Genomic DNA, 16,858 nt, shown 5'->3' on the forward strand with positions numbered 1-16,858 from the left:
AACATGTTTCTTTGGTACAAACCCCAACAAATGTCACGTTGTCATGATTTTAATAGTTGTTCAGTGAAAATGAAAATTGTGATCCCACTAATTGTGACTCATATCGCAGTCATAATAGCTGTCAAAGTAATCGCAATAGGATTTTTTTTTATACTATATTGTACAGCCTTAGTACAACATGTTTGCGGCATCGAGCAAACTAAGACGTGCAGCATTGATACAATTCTGCCTAATGGATCCATTAGTTTAATCTCTGTTGTTTGAACATAATGATCATTAGACTAATGCTCCTCATTTGTGTGTGTTCCTGTCTCTCTCCTCTGGTGTCTGTGTCTCTGTATCCAGACATCTCCAGATAAAGTGGACTATGAGTACAGTGAGCTGCTGCTATACCAGAACCAGGTGCTGAGGGAGGCTGGGCTGTATAAGGAGGCCCTTGAACATCTCTCTAACTATGAGAAACAGATATGTGACAAACTGGCTGTGGAGGAGACAAGAGGTGGGTCGGTGCACTTTGAACTTCCCCCTTCTAGCCCCAGCTGGAAAATATGTCTTCCTATGGGCAAATATCTTGATACTCTTTTGAGACGCTTGATGTGCTAAAGAGAAATGATGATGACTTTCAAAATTATTAGCTATACGTAGTATATAGTAGGGATGCACAATGATATTGGCACCTCGTTGGTATAGGCCGATAAAGGCTTTAGAATGAAATATCGGTATTGGCCCGAAATGAGCATTTCTGCCAATATGACAGGCTGATAAGATGACGCTTTAATTATGCGCCGTTGACCAGGTACGGATGCAGCTCATCACATAGGTGGGGCGGAGCAGGATTTTTTTTTTTTTTTTTACCTGCTACACCAACTGCGTCTGTGTTGTGTGTGGTTGCATGCTAGCTGTGTTTTCTAAGGAGACTTCAAGTAGGCTACTTTGGAAAATGGACAAGTTAAGTGGGGCAGCACGGTGGGGCAGTGGTTAGCACGGTTGCCTCACAGCAAGAAGGTCCTGAGTTCGAGCCCCGGGGTAGTCTAACCTTGGTGGGTCGTCCCGGGTCATCCTCTGTGTGGAGTTTGCATGTTCTCCCCCATGTCTGTGTGGGTTTCCTCTGGGGGCTCCGGTTTCCTCCCACAGTCCAAAGACATGACATGTAAGTCAGGTGAATTGGCGGTACTAAATTGTCCCTAGGAATGAATGTGTGTGTGTGTGTGTGTGTGTGTGTGTGTGTGTGTGTGTGTGCGTGCGTGCGTGCGTGCGTGCGTGCGTGCGTGCGTGCGCGCGCGCGTGCGTGCCAGCCCTGTGATGGCCTGGCGGCCTGTCCAGGGTGTCTCCCCGCCTGCTGCCCAATGACTGCTGGAATAGGCTCCAGCAACCCTGAGAACAGGATAAGCAGTTAAGACAGTGGATGGATGGATGGACAAGTTAAGTGGCTAATACTTTAACTGGTACTGAATACATTAGATTGTTTTAACTACAGCATCATGGATACACATTGATTTGATTTAATTCTAATCTGCAATGAAAAAAGACACCCACAAGGTTGCATTGCCTCTGGTACGATAAGGTATCTATTTTAATCATTTTTAAACAAATGGTACTCCTTTTTTTACACAGTTGTATGTAGTTTTTACCTGTTGGAGAGCCACATAAAGAAAAAAAGAAAATGGACCAGCCGCGTAAAAATAGAGATCAGCAGCGCGATGCCTGTGTGGCTTCCATGGTCAGTATAGCAGCTTCAGTTAAGTCCACTACAGAATAGACTTGATGTTCTCTGCAATTAGGTGGAAAAAATATGTGCATATATCGGTATCGGCAGTTGGCCAAAATGAGTTGGAAAATATCAGAACTGCAAAAATCCAATATCGTGCGTCCCTGATTATATTTATTAGGGCCACCTCACGATTCGATTCAGTTCCGATTCAGAGGGCTACGATGCGATTATAAAATTATTATTGATGCATCTTGATGTATCAACATTTTTTATTTTTATACACGATTTATTTTTTCTCACTATGTGACTACTTGCTACTTTTAAAACATATATTTATATTTGTAATGATCCATAATTAGAATAAACAGATGACTTGACTTCCATTATCTTTTATTAATACAGTAACAACTAGAAGAGATGTGTCAACTGAAAGGTCACATTTCCCAGCATTGCAAAGAACCAACAAGAAAAGAAACGGCAACATCCTTGTTGTAAATTAACACAGGCTTCAGCAAGACTTCAGCAATCACTTGATAACATAAAAAGCTGTTCTCATTCACAAATATATAATAATGACTTCAACTGAAATCCTCCTGTTATGGCCAATGAGCACAGAATCTCTCAGACAAAGCAAAAAACATTTTGCTGTATATTAAGATGAAAAACAGCTTTCATACAAAAACAGAGTTCTGTACCAGCTCGCATACAAAACTAACGCTTTCTGTAGAATATATGGTAAAACAATAGATAATGGAGAAAATTCAAGTAATAGGCCACAATGAAATCATGAAAATGCAACATAGAAAATGTGCTTAGCTGGTGAATGCTGGAATGTGTAAGTTTTTGTGTAACAGCAGGAGTTGGTCTACATGCTCCGGTGTAAGTGTGCTCCACTGTGCAGGAACTATATCCCCTGCACGTGAGACACGAGCTGCCAGTCATCGGTAATAAAGTGCACAGTTACAGTGACATAAGATTCTGTAGCAATAGATGTCCACACATCGCATGTTATTGCTATCCTACCCACTTTCCTCAATGATTGCATGACTTTCGGTTTGGTTTCGTTGTCGAGTGTGGGTGTCACTGTGTTGGTGAAAACACGTTACGACGGAATGTTGTATCTTGGCTCCAAAGTGTGCAGCATAGCATGAAAGCCCTGGTTATCAGTGACTGAGTAGGGGCGCAAATTGTTGGCAATAAAAGTTGCAGTCGACTTGGTGATTCGCTTCGCCCTTTCTGAGTTCGGTGGAAGCCTTAATATCACTTGTTCAGTTGTTCCCTGGTTGGCAGCAACTAAAACCAGCTGTTTTTCCTCTAACTCCAGGTGGAAACGTGAAATATGGTTTCTCATGTTTGTTGTGTTCCCAAAATATTTATTTTAGTTAGACACAACTTGCATACATTGTGGCTCTTGTCCAGGTCCATTTTCTCTTCAACTTTGTAGAAGCCAAAGTGCTTCCATACCAGCGTGTATGGAAGCATGGTGCCAGTCGGACTGCATGCAGCTTCGGTTGCTCACGCTCAGCCATCCTCACCAAAACTGAAGAAGTAGCCTTGCTTAGAATGTAAACACGGCCCACATGTTTTACGTCCATTACGTTTCACCATCCAGCTGGTTCAGCGGCAGCCGTAAGGAGTGTACGGCCCAATCAAGAATTGAGCTTTAAATTCCCGATTATTGAGTTTTCTGCATCGAGACATAATCTTTTTTGAGAAAACCTTGATGCATCTAAGAATCAATCCCCCATCCCTAATATTTATGTATTTGGGATAGTGCTCCATTAGCTACCATGATACTGAGCAGGTCTTCTGCATATTTTTGAAATGCTGCCAATATTGTGCAGATAAGTGTCGATCTGTGAATCGCCATCATTATATGGCATTTGTTGGCATTCACTACACAGCTGTATGTAGCATTTATTTGCATTTCCTTGTGCAGCAAACCAAGAAGTAGGTTGTAGTTTTCATATCCATGGTCTGTCTTTTATGTCACCGGCGGACACTTTTCACACGCAATTTTGGCAGCATTTCAGATACACATAGAAGTATTATAGCTGCTATGGAGTGTTATCCCAACAATTTAAATATCGAGATAATTTTGAAAATCATGATGACTTTCCCTTAAAAAGATGAAGTAGATATAAAAGATTGTTGATATATTTTGTTCTTATTTCTATTTCTTATTTATCTTTTATTTCTGTTTGTTTCTGTTTCTATTTTCTTATCTTGTATCTTGTTAGTTTTTAGTTATTAGAGCGTGAGTGTCTGTAATAGAACTCAATTTCCCCTCGGGGATAAATAAAGTATTCTGATTCGGATTCTGAAGTAGCCCTACTCTCTCATGTTCTGCTTGTCCACTGATTTTTCAAACAGAGCAGAGAGGTGACTTGAAATATTTACAGCAATATGACACCTCACATTTCAAATTCATGTTAATGGAAGACTTAAAACATTGTGAGGTTTTAAAGACTGCCATGTCTTTTTTGTTTTACCGAGATCTTTTCAAGGATCTGTCACTTAGTTGTGATTAGGCTGAATTATTGACATTGAACTGGCCCTAAATCCTAAGTCATTGAAATAAGCATAGCAAAAGTATGTTTTTACAATATGAAAGGAGATTATCTCTCACCTATCTGTGACTAACTTCTGCTTCTGCATTTGGAATGAGTCTTTTAGATGTTTGCATATTCAAGAGTTGTTTGCTGTTTTACACTGCCACAACTGAGGTCTTGCTGCCATGTTTTCTGCAGGAGAGCTGCTTTTGAAGCTGGAGCGTCTGGAGGAGGCCACAGAGATCTACCATCGCCTGCAGGAGAGGAATCCAGAGAACTGGTCTTATTACCATGGTCTGGAGAAAGCCTTAAAACCTGGTATTCTACCACTAAGTACATCAGAAAAACCCAAGCCTGCTTGGTTTACCTTGGTAAAATCATTTTCTCTAAAAATCATACAGGCCTCTTCCTTTGACAACCTGCTGAATATCTGTGTGCTTTTACTAGGAAGCATAGAGGAGAGACAGAAGATCTACGAGGAGTCCTGGGAGAAATTTCCCAAAGGGCTGGTTCCTCGCAGGCTGCCGCTAAACTTCTTGTCTGGTGCGTCCAATTATGCTCTTCCTATCTCTTATACAAGGAACTAAAAGTTACCCTTTGCATCAGCGTAAATAAACTTGGGCATGTTCTACAGTACTATAGTAGTTTGGGCTCTAGATTCACAATTTGAACACACAATAGTGCTTAAAGGCATAGTTCACATCCAAAATGAAAATTCCGTCATTATCTACTCACCCTCATGCCAGTAGAAACTCAGATTAGTGTTCCCTTTTCATACAGCACTGAAGAAGTTGGCCAACAAAATGCCAGAGCAGCTTTCTTCCAAATAAATTCAGTGAATGGTGGCCAGTTTGTTACAGTTCTAAAGTTGGTAAAAATGACCAATATAGAGGGACTCCAAATGGCTTATGCAGCACAATCCAAGTCCTCTAAAGCCATAGAGTAGCTCTTACAGTGGAAAAGGCTGAAAGTTAAACCATTTGCCATTATTTGCTACAGATCCTCCCTTCCTCCCCTGTCTTCAAAATAAACCTTGCGTGGGCATGTTGAAGTTCACAGACATCCTTGCAAAGAAACAGATGTTGAACATTTCTGGCTTCAGAAGACTTGAATTGTGCTGCATGAGCTGTTTAGAGTACTTGTATGGACGTTTTCTGCCATTTTTTGAAACTCTTAACAAACTGGCCACCATTCACTCCAATTATCATTTTAGTTGGAAAACTCTGTTGTATGGAAACGGAACCCTAAACCATTGGCATGAGGGTGAGTAGATAATGACAGAATTTTCATTTTGGAGGTGAAATGTCATGTTAAGAGAAGTTCCAGTGTTATCAGAGGTTGACCCACCTTTTCCCTGTTATCCTTTTCTATGTCCAGGTGAGAAGTTCCGAGAGTGTCTGGACAGATATCTAAGGATGAACTTCAGCAAGGGATGTCCACCTGTCTTTACCACCCTTAAGTCACTCTACCACGACAAAGAGAAGGTGACAACATTGTCAAATCAATGTTCTAAATTACAGTTCATCCTTTTCCCTTGTCTAGAACTCCTCTGTCATTGACAACTGCCAACAGTGTCAATTAAGTGGCGCGTTCACAGCATTCTGAGTAATTCTTAATCTGAATAAAACCAAGAATTGGATAATACTTTTCCTGGGACATTCTGAGGTCTGACTCACAAGCTCTTGCCACAGACAACAGCTGAGCTTAACCACTCTTTCTCCCTCTCATTTCTCTCTCTCGCTCTCTGCAGGTGGCAATAATAGAAGAGTTAGTTGTTGGCTACGAAACCTCACTAAAAAGCTGTCGAATGTTCAGTCAGAATGGTGAGTAAGTCATTGTTTATAGGCAATAGGTGTGTGAGTGGAAATAAAATTGAAATTTCGTCTAGTTTGTATTCATTATTGGATTCTTTTTTCATAGGGGTGCTGATGTGGCACAGCAATGTATTTTGTTATCCACCCAACTCTAGGGCTGCCACGAGTAATCTAGTAACTTGATTACTGCCTCAAAGCTTTGTTTCAAATCTTTGATTGTCTAAACATACCTGAGTGTGTAGAACAATCGTGTAGGGCATAGAAGTGCTCCAACAGGCATCATTGTCACACATAGGATGTTTTCACGCCTGTTGTCCATTTGCTTTGGTCCGAATCAGTTGATGAGCTTCTACTTTGTTGCATTTTCCCTTCAAGCAAATTAAAATGTATCAACAAAAGCCATGCAGGAGCTGTCACTCCGTTCATAGGTCAGAAATCTCGTGGGGTTGGCGGGCAGAGAACGGAGTTTGTTTTTCTTCCAGGATAGCTGTCCAAAATGGACCATCGGCTGAATTGGCGTTTGTTCATAATTGCGGTCATCATTTGGGCCATATAATAATCATCATCATCATCATCATAATAATAGTAGTAATTAATGGATTACATTTATAAAGCGCTTTATCCAGACACCCAAAGCGCTTCACAGTGAAGAGTGGAATCTCCTCAACCACCACCAATGTGTAGCACCACCTGGGTGATGCACGGCAGCCATTTTGCACCCGAATGCTCACCACACATCAGCTTGAGGTGGAGAGGGAGGAATAGTTGAGCGAATTACAGGGGGGGATTGATGATTGGGTGGCCAGGTTGGGAATTTTGCCAGGACACTGGGGAACCCCCTACTCTTTGCAATAAGTGCCATGGGATCTTTAATGACCACAGTGAGTCAGGACCTCGGTTTAACATCTCATCCGAAGGTCAGCATCTCCTACAGCACAGTGTCCCCGTCAATGCACTAGGGCAGTGTTTCTCAACCGGGGGTCCGCGGACCCCTAGTGGTCCGTGGTGTAATTGCAAGGGGTCCGTGAAAATAAAATATCTTTAAAAAAAAAGATCCTATGACATTTATAGAAATGGGATTATTTTACTCAAATGTGACAGACCTTTATCTACCTAAACTATAAAGGGTAACAGGACTTTTTTCTCTAATTACATCTGTTTCACAAGTGTAATTTATTGTATTTTAATAAGAGATCTCGCTCCCGTTTGCATTGTTAAAAGTTACTGCATAAAAATTCTGTTGTTACATATATCTGAAAGTTACTGAATATATATTCTGTTTTGTTACATATATCTGAAAGTTACTGCATAAGAATTCTGTTTTGTTAACTATATCTAAGTTACAACTGAAAGCTCTTATATTTGCCCCAAAGAGTGAATAAATGCTATAATGCAATTTAAAATGCAGTTTCTACTGTTTCTATCAAATTGCACCCCCCTCCCCCAAGATCAGGTGGAGGGGTCCTCAGGGTAGATCAAAACTACGCAGGGGGTCCAGGACCCCAAAAAGGTTGAGAACCACTGCACTAGGGCATTGGGATTTTTTTTTTTTTTTAATTAGGACCAGAGGGAAGAATGCCCACTACTTGCCCACCAATACCACATCCAGCAGCAACTCTGCTTTCCTGGGAGGTCTCCCATCCAAGTACTAGCTAATCCCACACCTGCGTGGCTTCTGTCATTCAGCAGAGCCAGGGTACATGGCTGCTGGCCAAAATATGCGAGCAGAATAGCACATTGGAATGCGCTTAAAGACAACATCTAGAGAACAATGTGTTGCTTCACGTTACGCGAAGAAGACTTGCTGCCTTCAATCAGCAATTCTGTGTTGACAAAGCTCATCCTCAGCCCATAATACACAGCGCAGCTGGCGATGGGAGCTGGTTTAATCAAAAAAACACGCAGTGCTTCCTGCAGTTGGGTCGGCTCTAGGTCGGACCATGTTCATACCACAAACGAACCTTACCAGAGTTCGTTCGTGTGCTGCTGGGGATAGCTACTGGGGGAAAACAAAAGTGCTATCCTCTTTTGGTTGCGCAATGGTTGACGCACTAAATCAAGCCTTAATTTTTCCTTGAGATCGTACCTGGTGGCAGACAAAATTGCATAGTGAAAGCGAGGCTTATAGAGAACCAATCTGAACATCGATGGTGTCCTTGTTCTATAGACATTACACTGTGCAATCAACATTTATGTCATAATGATAAGTTAAAGCAAAAAAGTTGTCTGTTTCCACTTTAATTTGTTGGGGGTTTTTTTTTTTCCCAATCGTACATGGCCAACTACCCCACTCTTCTGAGCCATCCCAGTCGCTGCTCCACCACCTCTGCAGAGCTGGGAAGGGCTGCAGACTACCACATGCCTCCTCCAAGAGGGCTGCAGACTACCACATGCCTCCTCCAATACATGTGGAGTCGCCAGCCGCTTTTCACCTGACGTTGAGGAGTTTTGCCAGGGAGACATAACTTGTGGGAGGATCACGCTATTCCCCCCAGTTCCCCCTCTTCCGAACAGGCACCCCAACCGACCAGAGGAGGCACTAGTGCAGTGACCTGGGCATTTGCCCACATCCGGCTTCCCACCCGCAGACACGGCCAATTGTGTCTGTAGGGACGCCCAACCAAGCTGGAGGTAACACGGGGATTCAAACCAGCGATCCCCGTGTTGGTAGGCAACGGAATAGACCGCCATGCCACCCGGATGCCCCTCTGTTGTTGTTCTTTGTAAGACTCTGCTATAGTTGTTGATTTGTGTCCCTGACAGGTGTTTGGTCACGCAAGTGTGTGTGTGTGGGTGTGTGTGTCTACACAGCTAATCTCGCAAACTACTGGTCCTATCAGCCTAAAAAAATTTGTACACAGTTTTGACTGTATGATGAAGAACATCTTGTGGTTCTTGTGATTGAAAAACATTTGTTTTCGCTATCACTGCTCCCTCTCTTCATTCACTCTCTAGCACGCTTGACCAGTGCTGCTCTCTGTTGCTGACCAATCTGAATCAATGTTGATTCATGTCTACGGTTGACTTGGATTGGGCAGCTGTCGTGGCAATTATTTAATTCCACTCTGACATTAAATGAGGAGCGAGACAAAAATCTCTTACAGTATTGTCAATACATATGTATAATATGTACATATAGTATGTTCATGAACAGACTTTTTCAAGCCTAGATGCTTGACTGCACGCCAATTAATACAATACAGTCTCTCTTATAGGGCAGTTGTCTGTTCTTCCCCTCCTTATCTCATGTCTTCCAGCTCACATCCCACCAAGACCATTTCTCCAATTACTGTGTACAGACTTGCTACACTCAGTGAGTTTCCCATACATTTCTCTGCTATCAACCAACTGTTAACAATAGGCATTTATTTGTTCACATGGAGAAGACGTCTTATAAGACTATCTTTGTTCTGTTACATATGAACTTTAAGCAATGGAAAATACAGTTAAACATGATATAGGTCATACATGGTCAAAGATTAAAAGTAAGTAAACATCATATATGAATTGCTGTCACAGCAGTGATATGATCAAAAGTTATTAAAAGAATTTTGATAATCCAAAAAATGCGAAAGTTATGAAGGAACAACTTCCTCTAGGTTCCAGTCAAAACAGGAAGTGTTGCATATTCTTATCGCTGCCCGATCTGAGTCAACCGTAGATGTAAATGGTTTACCTAGCTTTGTTATATTATGAAAATAAAGACAGGATTAGTCGCGTTTGTCTGAGGGTCCACCAAGGAGGCTGCACATCCATAGACTGACAGGCAAAACATTTTTATTGGGTAGATTTTTTTTTAGCTTTAGCACTGCATATTAAACACCCCCCCCCCCCAATTTCCTGTTCAATTGACTTTGGCGCTGCACAAAATCTATTACTACTTTTGGCTGCTCCCATTAGGGGTTGCCACAGTGGATCATCCGTTTCCATTTCTTCCTGTCCTCTGCATCTTCCTCTGTCACACCAGCTACCTGCACGTCCTCCCTCACCACATCCATAAACCTCCTCTTTGGCCTTCCTCTTTACCTCTTCCCTCGCGTCTTCAACTCTGCCACCTCCAGCTCTGTTTTTTTTCTTTGGCGCTGCACAAAATAATAATTTATATAGCACTTTATCTGGATGCCCAAAGTGCTTCACATTGAAGGGGGTAACTCACTTCAACCACCACCAATGTGTAGCACCCACTTGGGTGATGCACGGCAGCCATTTTGCACCTGAACGCTCGCCACACATCAGCTTGAGGTGGCGAGGGAGGAATAGTTGAGCGAATTATATGGGGGGGGTGGATGATTGGGTGGCCAGATGGGGAGAGCCAGGTTGGGAATTTTGCCAGGACACTGGAGAACCCCCTACTCTTTGCGATAAGTGCCATGGGCTCTTTAATGACCACAGTGAGTCAGGTTTAACATCTCATCCGAAGGACGGCATCTCCTACAGCACAGTGTACCTGTCACTACACTGGGGCATTGGGATTTTTTTTTTATATATATATATATATATATATGCGTATAGAGAGAGAGAGAGAGAGAGAGAGAGAGAGAGAGAGAGAGAGAGAGGGAGCGAGAGAGAAGACTGCCCTCTACTTACCAACACCATTTCCAGCAGCAACTCAGTTTTCCCAGAAGGTCTCCCATCCAAGTACTAGCCAAGCCCACACCTGCTTAGCGTCATTCGGCAGAGCCAGGGTGCATGTTGGTATAGCTGCCAGCTAAAAGTCGTATAATAGCAGGAAAAACAATGTTGGTTTTTTTTTATGTCCATGCGTGCATGTATCTGACCGCTGCTAATCTTGCATAATACTGGGCCTTTCAGCCTAGTAATTTTTGTGCACAGTTATGAGTATGATCAAGGGCCTTGTTGTTGCTGTGATTAAAATCCTTTGAAAAACCTGTTTTATACCGCAAGTGAGTGCTAACTCCTACGCTGGTTTTTCACGCAAGTCCGTGCACCAGAAAATGGGACATAGACAGGCAGTGCCTCTGTATTTTCCCTTCCAGTAGGCGGAAAGAGTGGTGGTTTGTCACCAAGTCCAAGCACCAGAGAAGGGGAGATACCCCTGGAAAGGATCTGCCTCTACTTAGTGCACTCTTCTAGTTTTAAATGTGTGTTGAATAAATGACTTACATATCACACATTACGTACTCATTTTTTCAAATCTCGAGTCAGCTTTTAGCACTGACTTAATGTAAGGCCCTATGAAATCTGTGTTTTTGCTTTTCAATTCCACGATTGCGTCCATGATTCTGTTATCACAGAAACTATAGGGGCCCTACCTTAATGCTGCTGTCAGGCTGTCACTGGCCCGCACCAGGCCCCTGTCAAAAAAGCCTTTGCCACCTGGCCTAACAACTTTTCTGGGGGATAATACCCTGCTGTCTCATTATCGCAACTAGTAAATCCAACAGATGATGGGACACCTATACAGCTATTGGTTGATCTGGCAGAATTTGCTTGGGAGAATCTTGCGGCTGGCAGCCAAACATAAACAGTTGGCTGGATCCACGTGGATTTCTAATTCTTTACGGTCATGATGTGGTTGGACTCAGGAAGAGGGAATTGAACATGCCAAATTGGGAGTGAAAAAATGGGGAAACAATTTAAAACAAGATTTTCTTTCACAAAGTATAACCAAAAAGTTAAAGAGATTGATCTTGTGTGTATTGTACACCTGTTGGTTTAATGACCCAAAGTTTGCTCGAATATGTTGAGTTTTAACATACCCTTGGGGCTGCAATTTCATTCGCTGTTGCAGATGATGGAAAGGAAGAGCCACCAACCACCCTGCTTTGGGTGCAGTACTTCCTGGCGCAGCACTATGACATGATTGGCCAACAGACACTGGCCCTAGAATACATCAACACAGCCATTGAGAGTACACCCACACTCATAGAGCTGTTTCTTATCAAGGCCAAGATTTACAAGGTAACAGACGCACAAACCGTGTGCACACACAAACACACACATTTCATTGTCCAGTAGAATGAAGAGGCTAAAAACAGCTTCTTTCCCCAAGCTGTTGCCGACCTGAACCTGGCTACCCACTGAATGTCTGTGGATATTTTTAAATATTTTGTACACATGCTCTTTTTTAACTTATTTTTAGCTTTTGGTCTTCATCTGTGTATATCTTATGCTGTGTTTGTCTGTCTGTCTTGCACTGTTTAGTGAAGCCGCAGCCCTTATTTCATTTGTTTTTAATGACGAATTGAATTGAATTGAATTGGTATCTGTCCAGTGTACTCACTGAATGTTGATCTTTGTGCCCCCTTTCCCCTGCAGCATGCTGGGAACATCAAGGAGGCAGCCCAGTGGATGGATGAGGCCCAGGCCCTGGACACTGCTGATAGATTCATCAATTCAAAGTGTGCCAAGTACATGCTGAAAGCTGGCCTGATCAAAGAGGCTGAAGAAATGTGCTCCAAGTTCACACGGGTGAGAATTTTTGTGTGCATGTTTGTGTTTTTATGCATTCAAAAGAACTTACTGAAGACTGAGATAAGCAAATAAAAGCGCTTAAGATAAAACTTTTTAAGTTTGTCATGATGAAAACAACTTCAGGTTAAATTCTATGTCCACGGGAGTCCGCGGTGGCGTAGCGGTCTAAGCATCGGCTTGGTGTCGATGCAGTTGCCCACTGGGGACTGGGGTTCGCGCCCCGGTCTCGTCAGATCCGACTATGGCCGGACTCGGTGAAGCGGCAATCATTGGCAACGCTGTCTTCGGGAGGGGGGCGGAGTCGGCTTGTGTTCGTCATGTGAATGCGTCTCTGTGTGTGTCGGAAAAACAGTGGTTCGGCTTGGATTCGCCTTGTCACGAAAGTGGGGAGGCGCTTTCCTTCGAGACTGCCGGCCGGAGAGATGCAGTTGGCGAACGCATGCAATACGAGGGTGGGTGTTTGAATTAAAATAGGGATCAATTGGCCACTAAATTGGGAGAAAAAAAAAGGGGGAAAATCAGAAATAAAAAAAAAAAAAAAAATTCTATGTCCACCCTGGTGTACACATCCAGCAGAGGCCGTATTTAGGATAACTCAGGGTGTCATCTGTATACAGTGCATCCGGAAAGTATTCACACCCCTTCACTTTCCCCACATTTTGTTATATTACAGCCTTATTACAAAATGGATTAAATTCCTTTTTTTTCTCATCAATCTACATACAATACCCCATAATGACAAAGCAAAAAAGGTTTTGTAGAAATTTTTGCAAATTTATTAAAAATAAAAAACTGAAATATTGCATGTACATAAGTATTCACACCCTTTACTCAGTACTTGGTTGGGGCACCCTTGGCAGCGATTACAGCCTCAATTGTTCTTGGGTATGAAGCTACAAGCTTGGCACATCTATATTTGGGGTATTCCTCCCATTCTTCTCTGCAGATCCTCTCGAGCTCTGTAAGGTTAGATGGGGAGCATCGCTGCACAGCTATTTTCAGGTCTTTCCAGAGATGTTCAATGGGGTTCAAGTCTGGGCTCTGGCTGGGCCACTCAAGGACATTCACAGACTTGTCCCAAAGCCACTCCTTCGTTGTCTTGGCTGTGTGCTTAGGGTTGTTGTCGTGTTGAAAGGTAAACCTTCGCCCCAGTCTGAGGTCCTGAGCCCTCTGGAGCAGGTTTTCATTAAGGATCTCTCTGTACTTTGCTCCATTCATCTTTCCCTCGATCCTGACTAGTCTCCCAGTTCCTGCCGCTGACGAACATCCTCACAGCATGATGCTGCCACCACCATGCTTCACTGTAGGGATGGTATTAGCAAGGTGATGAGAGGTGCCTGGTTTCCTCCAGACATGACATTTGGCATTCGGGCCAAAGAGTTCAATCTTGGTTCCATCAGACCAGAGAATCTTGTTTCTCATGGTCTGAGAGTCCTTTAGGTGCTTTCTGGCAAACTCCAAGCGGGCTGTCATGTGCCTTTTACTGAGCAGAGGCTTCCGTCTGGCCACTCTACCATAAAGGCCTTATTGGTGGAGTGCTGCAGAGACGGTTGTCCTTCTGGAAGATTCTCCCATCTCCACAGAGGAACGCTGGAGTTCTGTCAGAGTGACCATCGGGTTCTTGGTCACCTCCCTGACCAAAGCCCTTCTCCCCGATTGCTCAGTTTGGCTGGGCGGCCAGCTCTAGGAAGAGTCCTGGTGGATCCAAACTTCTTCCATTTACGAATGATGGAGACCACTGTGCTCTTTGGGACCTTCAAAGCTGTAGAAATTTTTTTTGTACCCTTCCCCAGATCTGTGCCTCAATACAATCCCGTCTCAGAGGTCCACAGACAAATCCTTTGACTTCATGGCTTGGTTTCTGCTCTGACATGCACTGTCAACAGCGGGACCTTATATAGACAGGTGTGTGCCTTTCCAAATCATGTCCAATCGATTGAATTTACTACAGTTGGACTCCAATCAAGATGTAGAAACATCTCAAGGATGATCAATGGAAACAGGATGAACCTGAGCTCAATTTTGAGTGTCATAGCAAAGGGTGTGAATACTTATGTACATGCAATATTTCAGTTTTTTATTTTTAATAAATTTGCAAAAATTTCTACAAAACCTTTTTCACTGTGTCATTATGGGGTATTGTGTGTAGATTGATGAGGAAAAAAAAGGAATTTAATCCATTTTGGAATAAGGCTGTAACCAGGGGCGGAGCGTGGGTCTCAGCACAAAGGGGGCGGAGCGTCTCGATGAGCCCTTGTGATAGTCATTTGCGGTTGTCCTGAGAGGTCGCGGCTGACTGAGATGAAAAATAATTTGTAAGAGGACGACACGACGCAATTAGCTTCTTCTTACTTTCTTGCTTCTTGCGTTTGAATAAGCCTGATTCATGTTTTTTTTTCTCCATTTTGAAGTTCCCTCAAATTCATTCATAAAACTGTCCAGTTCTGTCAAGTGTAAAAATGCTTACTCACTCCCCCCTCTGGCAGTGTGACGCAGTTATACCTCACAACCAATCACAGCTGGATCACAGCTCCAATGCATTCATGAATAGTCGTAAAAAAGGCTATAGCCTTTATAGGGGCCGTTAATATCTATGTATAGGGGCCCCATACTGCACTGTATTTTATATCATTAGCCGACTTTACGAGTGTGTCACTGAATGTGTCGGAGTCCCGAGACCCGGTGCGTTCATGGACGCTCGTAAACTCGGCAACAGAGCTCCAAACGGGGCCCCCCGACCTTGTGGGCCCTGGGGCGACCGTCCCCATGCCCCCGCTCTGGCTCCGCCACAGGCTGTAACAGAACAAAATGTAGGGAAAGTGAAGGGGTGTGAATACTTTCCGGATGCACTGTATATGTCTGGCTTAATGCAAATAAGTACAAGGCAAAGACTGAGATGAACAAGCTGGCTAGAACTATAGAATTAATTCATTCAATGGTCTTCATACTTCCAAACAGGGGTTCTAAAAAAATTCATTAAGTGTATGTTTAATGTAAACTCATAATGAACTGGAAACTAAGAGTAATTTTTTTTTTTTTTTGTGACTTGCACCTACTCTTTGTTGTCCCAAGGAGGGTGCATCAGCAGTGGAGAACCTGAACGAGATGCAGTGTATGTGGTTCCAGACCGAGTGTGCCCTAGCTTACAAGGCCATGAATAAGTTCGGGGAAGCCCTCAAAAAGTGCCATGAGATCGAAAGGGTAAGCCATATTTGTCAGTGATCACATTTTCACCTGTGTGTAACCAGAAGACACAGTACTGTGCAAATTTGCGTTTGGTGAAAATATCCCTACGCATTTCAAAACCCTAAAGTTCAAATGCTATTCTTTGAACCTCTAGTCCCCGGTAGTTTTTCTTAAAGATCATATTGACTCTTAAAGAGTTTTGTACCTTGCATCACACTGAGTTTCTCCCCACCAGCATTTTGTAGAAATTACGGATGACCAGTTTGACTTTCACACCTACTGCATGAGGAAGATGACACTGCGCTCTTACGTGGACCTGCTGAAGCTGGAGGATGTTCTGCGCATGCACCCCTTCTACTACAAGGCTGCACGCACTGCCATCGAGATCTACTTAAGTCTCCATGACAACCCCCTGACTGACGATAGCAAGGAGCTCCAGGCTGACACTGGTAAGAGAGCAGTTGTAGTTAGCAGGGCTCCAGGCAACAATAAAAAAATCTCGGAGCCATAGGCTCCTAAATATTCATAGGCTCCTAAACCCAAAATATTTAGGAGCCAAATCAAATTTTCAGGAGCCAAAATATAGTGATGTCATATGCTACATTGTTAAAGGGCTGCCTCACACTGCCTTTTCTTTCCCCTCTGTACTGTCTGCCTTTGTTTGCTCTGCCTTCCATAGTCTACACCAGTGTTTCACAAACTTCTTCTGGAGGACCACATGTCCTGCATGTTTTAGATCTCTCCCTGCTCCAACACAGCTGATTTAAAAGATCAGTTTGTTATTAAGCAGCTTCAGAAGTTCATAAGGAGTTTATCATTTGAGTCAGCTATGTTGGAGCAGACCAAGCAATGACACAATCCCTGGCATTCTTATGTTTTTTACTGTCCCCATGCTTCTTCACGGTTTCTTTTTAAATGACTCAAACCAGTAATGAACTCTGTTTTACCAGCAATCTCTTGTCCTACTTGAGCACAAAATGTGCAGTATATTTTCCCCTTGTCATAACATAACCAGGCGAACTCTTGTAGCCAAGCTGATTTAAACTGTCTTGTAGGAATAGGAGACACAGGGACGGGAGAGGAAGACTCCACTCGCTGCGCTTAGTTATCATCATCTGGAAAGGACTGCACATTGATTGAATCGGGCTGGGATGACTCAA

General features: G+C 43.1%; 1 protein-coding gene across 1 annotated transcript in view; it reads left to right on the forward strand.

The window, feature by feature from the left end:
- The window catches only part of naa15b (N-alpha-acetyltransferase 15, NatA auxiliary subunit b), a 56,212-nt gene that overhangs the window by 28,403 nt on the left and 10,951 nt on the right, over positions 1-16,858 (forward strand). Inside the window, exons 6-14 of the mRNA XM_056279971.1 lie at positions 346-499; positions 4,462-4,581; positions 4,711-4,806; positions 5,641-5,747; positions 6,014-6,086; positions 11,830-11,999; positions 12,357-12,509; positions 15,585-15,713; positions 15,934-16,147. Of these exons, the coding sequence (XP_056135946.1) occupies positions 346-499; positions 4,462-4,581; positions 4,711-4,806; positions 5,641-5,747; positions 6,014-6,086; positions 11,830-11,999; positions 12,357-12,509; positions 15,585-15,713; positions 15,934-16,147 (1,216 nt within the window). The remainder of the gene's footprint in view (positions 1-345; positions 500-4,461; positions 4,582-4,710; positions 4,807-5,640; positions 5,748-6,013; positions 6,087-11,829; positions 12,000-12,356; positions 12,510-15,584; positions 15,714-15,933; positions 16,148-16,858) is intronic.

Source organism: Lampris incognitus, chromosome 5, assembly GCF_029633865.1.
Source record: "Lampris incognitus isolate fLamInc1 chromosome 5, fLamInc1.hap2, whole genome shotgun sequence".
Classification (NCBI taxonomy): domain Eukaryota; kingdom Metazoa; phylum Chordata; class Actinopteri; order Lampriformes; family Lampridae; genus Lampris; species Lampris incognitus.